Genomic DNA, 12,114 nt, shown 5'->3' on the forward strand with positions numbered 1-12,114 from the left:
CAGAATAAGCATGGGCGTGGCAGAGCAGACGCGCGTCGAGGGAAGGCGTGGCAGAGCAGACGCAGGTATCGGGAGGGCGTGGCGGATCGCGGGGAGGGCGTGGCAGGGCGGGCGGACGTCACGGAGAGGGCGTGGCTGGTCGCGGGGAGGGCGTGACAGGGCGGACGGACGTCACGGAGAGGGCGGGGCGGGCGGACGTCACGGAGAGGGCGTGGCGGGCGGACGTCACGGAGAGGGCGTGGCTGGTCGCGGGGAGGGCGTGACAGGGCGGACGGACGTCACGGAGAGGGCGTGGCGGGGCGGGCGGACGTCACGGAGAGGGCGTGGCTGGTCGCGGGGAGGGCGTGGCAGTGCGCGTGCGGACCTCCGTCCCACCGACACTAACGGAGACCCCGCAGACACAAGCTGAGAGAATTGATCCCTGCAGCGGAATAAAATGACGGCGGAGAAGGAGAAACGGAGGTGAGAAAATGATCATCCGGCGAGTAAATTGTATAAAAAATATCATCATCATCATCATATCTGTCCTGATATCTCAGTATCTGTATAATGGAACTTATCTTCGTTCCTGGGAACCGCGGGCTGCTTATATTTCCAGAGTCAGATTTTTACATTTATTCTGATTTCATTCATCACTGCAGCCTTGAAGCAGTAATAACTGATGGAATTGTGCATCTATTTTGTGAATGTAACTGTAAGAATTGCCTGGTCCCTGGAAGGTTTGTGCGGTCCTGCATGATTAGACTGGAACTTCATGCTCGTCTTACTCCACCGTGTCCCCGAGAACATCAGGACAGGGGTCCAAAAGTCGCAAAAGCTCAATACAACGCAGGCTGACTTCATGTAACGTCTTCCATCCTCCGAGAGCCAAAGATCAGACAGGGACAGAAAAGACGCAGATTCTGGCACCATCATGAAGTTCGAGCTCACAGTTCCTCGTCGTTATGCTGCCCCCTTAAAAGAACTTCATTCATTTGCTGAATAAAAATCCATGCGTTAAAAAATGAGGTCAGATGAGTGACAGGCCACAAACCTCACGTGCCTCTCCTGCTGACCCCTGACCCCCAGGCACCCCTCTGAGCGGCGGAAGGAGAGATCCCGGGACGCGGCCCGCTTCCGGCGCAGCAGGGAGACGGAGGTGTTCCAGGAGCTGGCCCAGCAGCTGCCCGTCCCCGGCGGCGTCAGCGTCCACCTGGACAAGGCGTCCATCATGAGACTGTCCCTCAGCCTGCTGCGCACTCGCAGACTCCTCTCAGGTGTGCGCACGGGCACGACTTCGCCACACTTAATAATGCGATAAACGCACTAAAAAGCAACTCGTACTGATATCAGTTCTAATAATACTAGATATTACTTGCTATGTAAATAATTATTATGAGAATTCGATATGTGATTTCTAGAAGTGACGCCGTCTGACAGCGTGATGGTGATGGTTTGATCACTCGGCGGCGGACAGGCGGTGCATCAGTGAGCCGCTCCTGATTGGATGTCGGAGTCGGGCTGTGGGCGGGGCGGGGCGGGGCGTGGCCCCGGCATCTTATCAGAGAGGAAACAGACATCCGGCCCACACGTTACGGTTCTCCGGTGCTGTACCGTAATGTCCCTTCTCGCGTCTCACAGGGGGCGGCGCCAGGCTGAAGAAGGACGACCGGCTGATGGAGGATCTCTACCTCCCATCCCTGGAAGGGTTTGTTGCCATTATAACCTCAGCTGGAGCCATGATCTACCTGTCAGACAACATCAGCGGCTTCATGGGGCTCACACAGGTAGAGCAGGAACTACCTACCAACACGGACACCCAGAATGAACACAATAACTCCGCCCACTTCCTCATTCTGGACGATTTAAACCCTCCTGTCAATACGGGAAGGTTGTAATCGTAAGGTTGTGGGTTCGAATCCACTGAGGACCCCTTGATGAAGGTACCGTCCCCACACGCTGCTCACCAAGGGTGACGGCTAAATACAGAGGACACGTTTCACACTGTCACCGTGTGCTGTGCTGCTGTGTCTCACCATGACAATCACTTTCACTTTGACAAGCCCTACAGTTGACACCCAGCACACCTTGACTCTTTCTTCTGAAGGAGTGAGTGGGAGAGGGACTCCTTCCAGGGTGGAGTGAGGGTCTGCGGGGTTGGTCCAAGAAAACAGTCCAATAGGGTCAGAGCAGGGTTGATTTCAAATAGTCCGACACGGTTCAAAAAATGTCCACATACACAGTCATACACGGTATGATATGCAGTGAAATGCTTTAGCAACTGATATAGACCACAGTATAGCAAAAATTGCAAGTATACAGTGAACCAATATGAAAATATTGCAAACATAACCAAATATTACATTTTTTTTATGTTTTTAACACAAAATATGTGTAGGGTGAGGGTGTGCAAATGAGTCAAGTGAAAGTACAAAGTAAAATATTTGTGCAAGATTCTGGGGGGATAGAGTCCAAGGAGGACAGACTCTTCAGTGGTTATGGTGATGGACAGGCCGGTCTGTAGATGTCCTGGAGCACTTTTGGTCGCTGTTATGGTCTGTACGGCGACTTCATTCATTCTTACAGGTGGAGCTGATGGGTCACAGCATCTTCGACTTCACACACCCATGTGACCATGAGGAGATCCGAGAGATGCTCAGCGTCAAAGCAGGTGAGAGTGTGGACTCCATCCTATAAGCAAATAATCCCAGACTGATAAGAGATTTATAAAAAATATTAATAGGGGATTGTTTTTGTAATTGCACAGTATGCATTATATAGTGCAACAATTGCAGGTTTGTTTTAGTCTTTATATAAAAATTATACATTGAATCCGGTTATAAAAACATCTCTGTTTTAGACACCCTGGTTGGTCTTCAGAATGAATGGCGATGCATGTGTGACGGGGTGATTGACAGCCTGGTTTGGTGGTAATTCGGGTAATACTGCGGTTTTCACCAGTTGTTTCTGATATAAAACACAGATTTCTTTCTCTCAGGCGTCCAGACCCGGTCAGAGAGAAACTTCTTCATGCGGATGAAGAGTACGGTTACAAACAAAGGACGTACAGTCAACCTGAAATCAGCCAGCTGGAAGGTAACACACACACACACGCATACACACACACATACACAAAAAATTACACACATACACTCACATACACACACACACGCATACACACACACGCACACACATACACTCATATACACACACAAACACACATACACACACGCATACACACATATGCACACACATACACACACACATACACACACACGCATACACACACACTCATATACACACACAAACACACATACACACACGCATACACACATATGCACACACATACACACACACACACACACACAAACACACACGCATACACACATATGCACACACATACACTCATATACACACACACACACATACACACACACGTACACACATACACTCATATACACACACACACACACATACACACACGCATACACACATATGCACACACATACACACACACAAACACACATACACACACGCATACACACACACACACATACACTCATATACACACACACACACACACACACATACACACACACACACGCATACACACACACGCACACGCAAATACACACGCATACACACACACGCACACACATACACTCATATACACACACACACGCATACACACAAACACACACGCATACACACACACGCACACACATACACTCATATACACACACACATACATACACACACACAAACACACATACACACACGCATGCACACACACACACATACACACACGCATACACACACACACACCCACACACACACAGGTGGAACGGATATTTAAAACGCTCGCGTATGACTGGCAGGTGCTGCACTGCAGGGGTCGGCTGAAGGTGTGCAGCTCATGCCCCACCCTCCCGTGGGCGGTGCTGTTGTGCGAACCCCTCCCTCAGCCCCACCCACACCCTCCTGGACACGCCTTCATCAGCAAGCACGGCATGGACATGAAGTTTGTGTACTGCGAGGACAGGTGTGGTTTCGTTGCTTGTTGGTGTGTTTGTGCGTCAGTGTGTGTGTGTGTGTAGGACGGCCATGAATGTTGTTCAGGGTGACTGCAGTGCCACACAGGTGAGTTTGTGTCATTTTAGGATGTCATTTGTGTCATTTGCGCGTGATTGGATGATGTTGTCCCTTTCCTTAGTGTGAGGGACCTGATTGGCTATCAACCAGAAGACCTCCATGGGCGCTCAGCTTACGAACTTTACCACGCGCTGGACACCAGTAGCATGATAAAGAGTCACCACACAAGTAAGAACACACACGCAGTCTCATGCCACACCCGTACACTCGTATCCTAGCTGGTAACAACACCCGTCGGGGTTCTTCCTGTCTGAACTGGCAACACGTAACCATTTTAATCTCCCAACGCTGATGTTCCTTAGTTATCCATGATCGGTTGATCTGGCCCGTCAGGTTCCTGTTCAGTTGTGGTCCTGGACCCGATTCCAGCGTACGAAGCGGGTTCTTGTAGAACTCTGTGGCCTGATCTTCCTTCTCCGCCCAGTGTGCAGTAAAGGACAGGTGGAGAGTCCGCTGTATCGGATGTTGGCCAAGCGCGGCGGCTACGTGTGGGTGAAGACACAGGGCACCGTCATCTTCGCCACGCGTTCCTCGCAGCCACAGGGCATCATCTGCATCAACCAAGTCCTGAGGTACGACCACGTACAAATCCGGCCTGGTGCCGAACACTACGGAATTCACAACGGAATACTTCCCTAAAGAAACCGTAGTGACGTGACAGAAAGGAGACGAGGCGTAAATGCAGGTCATGTGACTGTTACGTCCCGGACAGGAACGTGAACAATCAGAAACGGTCATTTTAATAAGCCGAAACAGTACAAATTAAGCCTTGAAACAAAACTACAGTCAGGCCACGAAAAAGCAGCGGGTTTCCCCCTTCTTCCTTTTCCCTCTCTCGTCGCTGCAGACCCACGCCATCTTTAACGGCCTCGCCCCGACGGGAGTCAGGTATGGGGTCAGGGGTCAGGTATGGGAGGAGTTCCGTAAATTGCAGGCCCCTCCTACAAAAAGGAAACACATCACATGACCACGGGACGCAACAGTGACGATGTATCAAAATATATCATGTACTAGTGTTGACGACTAAAGACGAGACAAATTTTACAAAATAAAAACTAGACTAAAATTGATGAAGAAGAAGAGAGAAGACGTCATTTCCTCTCGTTTTCTTTCACGTTGTTATTATTATTATGCAATATTTCAGTTTTCTGTGTCTCACATCCGGTAACACAGATGACGTCACTTCCTCAATATGCATTTGCAGCATTAATTATATTTCAGGATCCTTTCTGTGGGTCACCAGATGTCTGGGAGAAAAAGACACTTTCTTTACAATGAAGTGGAAAAGAAAACCGAATGAAAACTGGAGTGGATGTCGAGGATCAATAAAATAATAATAGATAACCTTGTTTTAATTATGAGTTTGACTAAAAGAATATTGAATAAGAATATTGACTGGGTTAAATAGAATTGCATTACTAGAAAATACAATAAAATAGACTAAAATAGAATAATATTGTATATGAAATATAATAATTCTGACAAAAAGTAAACAAACTAGACTTTTAGTCGCCTGAAACTTGGCTAGACTAGACAAGTGCAGGTACAGTTGGGAAGGTTCCAGAATCTGTCTGTCTCGTCTCTGTCGCAGCAACGTTGAGGAAAGGACGGTGCTGTTCTCTCTGGCCCAGATGGAAGCCGTCTTCAGGCCCCGTTACCCCGTGGACATGGCTGAGTCCCTCTTCTTCGCCAGGATGAAGGCGGAGCCGGAGGAGCTGGCGCAGTTGGCGCCCACCGCCGGAGACGCCTTCGTTCCCCTGGATTTTGGTCAGCAGAGCCACCGGCCTCACCCCATGCCCCTCCCCCACCAGCACCAGCGGCCACGCCCATTCCTCTGCTCACTGGCCACCCTCACCTGAGCACAGCTGTCCTGCATGCCTGAGCACCGCGCCCCAACTAACTCCGCCTCTACCCCTGAACCCACACACACCTTTAATGTCCACAATGTTCTATATACCTGCATCAGGGTGGATTATGGGAACACTGTCTTTTTTTTATTTGAATGCTTTACAAACGCTTGATTGGCTGCTCTGCTGGCTCCCGCGTCAAGAAGAGTGAATAAAAACGGCAGATGAAAGGCTGTGCGTTGTGGACATTGCTCTGTTTTACTGTTCAGGGACTTGACATCTGCTGGGGCATAAAAAGTGGTGGGTTGCTACTCACGTTCCGGGTGACGCTCCTCTGATCTCCATTTCTGCCGCTGTTCTGGACGCTTATTAGACGTTTTGTGCGTGAACTGTGTAAACCTCTACACTGGCGTCCCCTTGAAGACATTTAGCTGTCCTGGCTGTTCAGTTGTCCTGCTTTGTACTAAACTGTGCAATTCTTCTCTCTAGGACAATCTCAGCGTTTCACAGCCGACTCCGTCCTGCCTTGTGACACGTCCAGTGCCACGCTCAGCCAGGACAGCTGCTTGATCGTAAGTCGACTAGTTAATTTAATTTAACCAAGTTAACTTATGTGCATTCCTTAAAGTAAAGTAAAGCACAGCACACGGTGCACACAGTGAAATTTGTCCTCTGCATTTAACCCATCACCCTGAGTGAGCAGTGGACACCATGACAGGCGCCCAAGGGACAGTGTGTGTGGGGACGGTGCTTTGCTCAGTGGCACCTCAGTGGAACCTTGGCGGATCGGGATTCGAACCGGCAACCTTCTGATTACGGGGCCGCTTCCTTATCCACTAGGCCACCACGCCCCATAGTTCCAAAGTGTTTCGTATTTTTGCTTTCAGCACAAACGAAGCTACAATAATAACGCAGGAGTTCATGGATCCAGGTAATATGTGGACTGTAAACTGTTGCTACAAGCTGCAATTATCATAAAAAACTGAAATAATTGGTGACTAGTTGACTATGAAAATAATCGTTTGTGGCATGATGTGAATGTATGTGTATAACGACAGGAGTGTGGACCTGGAGACCTTGGCTCCCTACATCCCCGGATGAGGAGGATGAGGAGCTTCAGCAGCATGGCTGGCCTCTTCGAGCCACTGGGTCCAAAACCGGACTCCCAGTCTGGCCGAGAGATGTTCAGCGGACCAGCATCCAATCAGCAACTTTTGGGGCTGCCTGAGCCCTCTGCTCCATACCCAGAAGAAAACCAGAACCGAGCTCACTGCACTGGTAGCATCCTGCGTCCAATCACATTGTACGGTTTATGAGGGATGAGTTGACGTTTGGTGTGTATTTTGTGAGCAGAGTGTGTATGTGTGCGTTGCAGGCCTTGTGAGGACTCTATGATCTCTGACTGGCCGGTCCTCTCACGCTCAGCCCTCAGGTGCAGAACAAATATCTCTTCAGTGTGCATTATTACTCTGGTTGGATTAAATTTATGGAAGGCCAGGACCGACTCAACAGGAAAATTAGATGAGTTTCCAACTGTCCACATCTTGAACAGCCTGCAGTAGTTTGTAGACTGTCCCTTATAAGTGTCACGCTGGTTTGACACGGCGAGGCAGTTGATCTTGAACGATGGCTGGACGTGAAAATGAATAAGGACACATACACGCAACGTCACGAAACAGGGGTTTAATACATGATGAACAGGACCGGGGAGACGTCCAGTAACAACGATCCGACGGTGAACAGACACGAACAGGGCAGCTTTATACACTCTTACACAGGTGAACACATCAGGAAACATTACACAGGACCAACTCCGGTCCGGATCACAGTCCCGGAGTAACCCCTTCTGGACAGATCATGACAGTACAATGCTGAGCTAGAACCAAAGGTTACAGGAAGAATACAGAATCCCAGTCTTTCATAGCCACACTTTTTGCATTTGGAAACATTTTGTTAAATGGCGCCTTAAGCTAAAGTGGTAGACCAGTATACATTTTCTGTATATTTATTTATTATATCAATGCTAACACATATAATTAGTGTATATATGATAGTTTGTTTGCTCAGATTTAGTCCATTCATTACTACAAACCGTACATGTATATGTTATAATGATTATTTTTATGATGATGATGATTATTAAAATTTACCCCGAATTACAATACTTATAGTTTGCTGTCTGAATACATAATTTCTAAAAACATAAATGAGATATAATGATGCAACAGTTACTCAGTACTTATACTTTTGCAGTAATTTTTTGGATGACTATTTACTTGTACTATTTGTACTTTTGGCTACTCTACACCTTGTATTTTACTATATGATATTATTACATTGGATGGATGAGACGGTCTGAATTTTCACTTTCTGAACCTGTAACATGTATTTCTGTGAACAGTGCAGACTCGAGGTTCGAAGGAAGGCTGCGTGTTCTCAGACAGGAAGTGCCTCGCCATGAGCAAAGTTTCAGGTGTTCATTTTTTAAAAATCCCCACTGATCTCCTGCTTTCACTCTGCATTTCTGTTTTTTTTTTTTTTTGGTTCTTCCAGACATCATTGTCTCCGGTTGGAGACGGCGGCCTGCTGCAGTTCAGGACAGGCGTCCCATTACACTCACTACTGCACTCTGTCCAGTCAGCAAGTGGGTTAAACACTGGGGTGTGGCCCAGCTTCTAATTCAGAACAGTGATGACCACACTCCTTTTAAACGTTTTCACACTGGATATGCAGGTCATCCATTATGGAATTATTTAAAATGGAGAATATGGAGCTCAGGTTCACGCATCCACTTGTAAATTATGGATTCTTCTTCCATCTTTTTTCTAACTGTAGAATGTTTCTTTTCTCTAATTCCTTTTACTTATCTTTATTTCATATCTTTTTCCTTTTACTTATACTTATCTTTTTGCCAGAGCTGCTCATCTGTCATCTGCTAGAAGAAAACAAGAACAATCTCCAAGAGCCAACAACTGTAATAAGCACCATCACTTGATTTCTTTGCCTGAAGGAGCTACTACCTACAACCTACAAACCTTATAAAGCCCATAATCACATCCAGAACGACTCAATGGGCTTTGACAGGCCCAACGGTTGACACATTCACATTTGACCCTTCTGCACACAAGGAAAAACTCCACACAAAAAAAACTCAAGGAGAGAGAAAAAAGGCGGGAAGAAACGTTGGGAAGGAGTGATACAGAGACCCCCTTCCAGGGTAGAGTGAGCCTGCAAAAGGTGTCAGGGCAGGGCTGGTGATGGTTTGTCCAGTTGTACAGGTGGAGAAGTCCATGGTGTAGTCGAGTGTCATGGTGTATGTTATGTGTCCATTATGATGCTACTGGTCCATTTGAAGATCCCTGAAGCTTTAGGAGTTATGGTGGTGGTGGCTGTGGTGGCCCTCTGTTTTTTCTTTCATGCTAAGTCCTCGTTTAGCAGTTGCCAGGAACCAGGATTTAGATGTGTTTTCAGTTTAGATTTAAACACAGAGACTGAGTCTGAGTTCCGAACACTGACCGGCAAGCCGTTCCACAACTGCGGAGCTTTATAGGAGAAGGATCTGCTCCCAGCTGTGACCTTCTGTACTTTGAGTGACCCCGCATCCACTCTGGTAACGTGGAGCGAGACATTTTAGAGCTTTATAGGTCAAACATACTTGACCTACTTGACTTGATTGACAGTGATTACTCTGCAAAAACCAGAGTGTAATATGCAGACGACACCCAAGTGTACATCTCCGTCAAGCCGGATGAAGTTCAGCACCTCCCTGAACTAGAAAATTGTCTGAAGGACATCAGAGACTGGATGACCAGTAGTTTCCCTGGTGATCTGTGGATGTGGATTGACAGAATATAGATTGGAGCGTGCTGGTTCTTCAGCCGGTCCTAGTACGTCTGTAAAGAATTTGGGTGTGATGCTGATTTGTCATTTAACTGTCACGTTCAAAATATTTTCAGGGCTGAACTACTTGGCCCTCTGCTGACCCTATCTGATTGTCACCTGCTGGGACTCTAACACACTACCTGGATGGGTGGTAGTAGCCTAGTGGTAACACACTCGCTTATGAACCAGAAGTCCCAGGTTCAAATCCCGCTTACTACCATTGTGTCCCTGAGCAAGACACTTAACCCTCAGGTACTCAAGGGGGACTGTCCCCTGTAACTACTGATTGTAAGTCGCTCTGGATAAGGGCGTCTGGTAAATGTAAACTTTAAACTTTATGCTAATTCATTATACACAAGTGGACTGCAATAGCCTTCATGTCCCGTCATTTTTTGGATTTATTTTATTGTAATCCAGTGCTGACTAGAGGAGGATGGGTTCGCTTGCTGAGTCTACGTTCCTCTCAAGGTCTTCTTCCTGTTAGAGGGAGCTTTTTCCTGGCCAGTGTTACCTCTTGCTCACTCGGGGCTTTGAGCACTGTTCTATACATTGGAAGAAAGTGCCATATAAATTAAAATTGATTGATTGACCATTTGATTTAGGAATCATTTGGAAGCTTTAGAGAAAGACGAGCGGCAAAACTGGACCTGATGAGCCCAAAAGAACTGACCTGAGAACAGCACCACCATGAAATCTTTGTTCTTCACTTCTCTAAAGCACATTTATTTGTGAATATACTGTGACTTGGTCCTTCTGACCTGCCCAGTCATGGCCAAGCAGCTGTAACATGAGTCTAAACCTCATTTGAAGATTTCATTCTAGTTCTTTAAGTCTACATTGTTGGAGCCATTTTAACATGCAAATGTTTTATAACCAAAAATAAAAAAATGTATCCATTATTTCTGTGTATGACAGTCATTTGGCATAATTATTTCAATAACAATTTTTTTATTACAGATTTTTATACTGCACAAATAATCTTTCCTGAGTATGCTTTTAATATCAAATATATTTATGTCTTTTTTTACGATGTAATTATTATTAGTGTATTGATTAGATTTTATAGTGTATTTATTTGTTCTAATATTACTGCACTTCATTAGAATGCTTATGAACTCTGATGAGAGATAAGTACCGAATCCCACATCCTGAGTAAAAAAAAAAAACGGAACCAGCCCACGATAAAAAGGAGCGTTAAATAGAACATTCTGTTCTCAACCCCAAATCCCATGAACCTGCCGCAGCTATGGCAACAGACAAATGGTTAGTGAGAAACTTTGTCTTTGTCTCACTGGATGAAGCCTGCCCACAAACACACACACACACACACACACACACACAAACACACCACCAAGTTGTACGACTCTGCTGCAAACCCACATGCTGCGCAACTGTGGAATTGTGCATGAAAAGAAAACATGCTGCAGCACATGAATTTATTCTGCTCTGTTCATGCATATTCATTTTTTAAAAATTGCCTTTCATTTTCATAAATTTCCCAGTTCACACCACCTTCAGCCATCCATATTCCCACAGAGCGAGAAATCAGACATACAGAGGCTGGAAATCTACATCTACCTGCAGATGTTCCTCCAGGCTGATAATGAAATCCCCGACTTTCCCAGAATTCTGACTAGACTGATCTCAAGACAAGCTCATGTGAAACAAACATCTACAAACCAGACGAGCACAGATGTAATGTAATTTAATGTAAATGTAAATGTGAGCAAGAAATTCAGCAATCAGCTTGGGGATCAATGCTCTGAGTCTGGCCGAGAAGGTGACATCTCTCCTGATACCACCCAGCAGACACGTGACGTGGGAAACTCGGACCTGCTACCGTAAATGTATGTTCCAGGACAGACCGCAAGCCAGTTATTTCCACACCTCCACACGTTGTCTTATCATGGGGGCCAAGTTTCAGCACCCGAAGGTGAGGACATTTTCAGCATTTATCAGACGACCTTGTCCAGAACCTGTCCAGGCAATAAAACTCAGCTTCTGTTCTGATTCGCCATGGGGCCTGACTGTCACGGGGACTTTTTCGATAAGTCAACGTTGTATTAGAGGGACATTTGTGGCGTCAGCATGGTCACCTGGCACCAGACAGGAAATTCGCTTGACAGTGTCATGTGACCAGTGGCGCGACGTGTGCCGAGAGGCGTGAAAAACTGATCCCAGGCCAGTAGGTCACTGGCCCCGATTGAGGCAAAGCCGCAACCGCAGCTTCCGCTGCGAGGCGCACGACTGAGCT

At 46.7% G+C, this 12,114-nt stretch overlaps 1 protein-coding gene across 4 annotated transcripts; it reads left to right on the forward strand.

The window, feature by feature from the left end:
* The first annotated feature begins 357 nt into the window (after nucleotides 1–357).
* Nucleotides 358–9,131, forward strand: LOC114764458 (endothelial PAS domain-containing protein 1-like). Of its 4 annotated transcripts, XM_028954128.1 has the most exons (14): nucleotides 358–462; nucleotides 1,069–1,256; nucleotides 1,621–1,766; nucleotides 2,566–2,650; nucleotides 2,978–3,075; nucleotides 3,858–4,021; nucleotides 4,193–4,299; nucleotides 4,556–4,703; nucleotides 5,723–5,898; nucleotides 6,468–6,550; nucleotides 7,037–7,281; nucleotides 7,354–7,410; nucleotides 8,380–8,451; nucleotides 8,894–9,131. In XM_028954128.1, the coding sequence occupies exons 1-14, from the start codon at nucleotides 437–439 to the stop codon at nucleotides 9,018–9,020; spliced, it is 1,722 nt and encodes a 573-aa protein (XP_028809961.1). In that variant the 5' UTR covers nucleotides 358–436; the 3' UTR covers nucleotides 9,021–9,131. The 4 variants fall into 4 exon arrangements, with proteins under 4 accessions (XP_028809961.1, XP_028809962.1, XP_028809963.1 ...); XM_028954129.1 differs by lacking the exon at nucleotides 8,894–9,131 and having other exon boundaries at nucleotides 7,037–7,256; nucleotides 8,380–8,433; XM_028954130.1 differs by lacking the exons at nucleotides 8,380–8,451; nucleotides 8,894–9,131 and having other exon boundaries at nucleotides 7,037–7,256; nucleotides 7,354–7,504.
* The last annotated feature ends 2,983 nt before the right edge of the window (nucleotides 9,132–12,114 follow it).

This window comes from Denticeps clupeoides, chromosome 15, assembly GCF_900700375.1.
Source record: "Denticeps clupeoides chromosome 15, fDenClu1.1, whole genome shotgun sequence".
Taxonomy (NCBI): domain Eukaryota; kingdom Metazoa; phylum Chordata; class Actinopteri; order Clupeiformes; family Denticipitidae; genus Denticeps; species Denticeps clupeoides.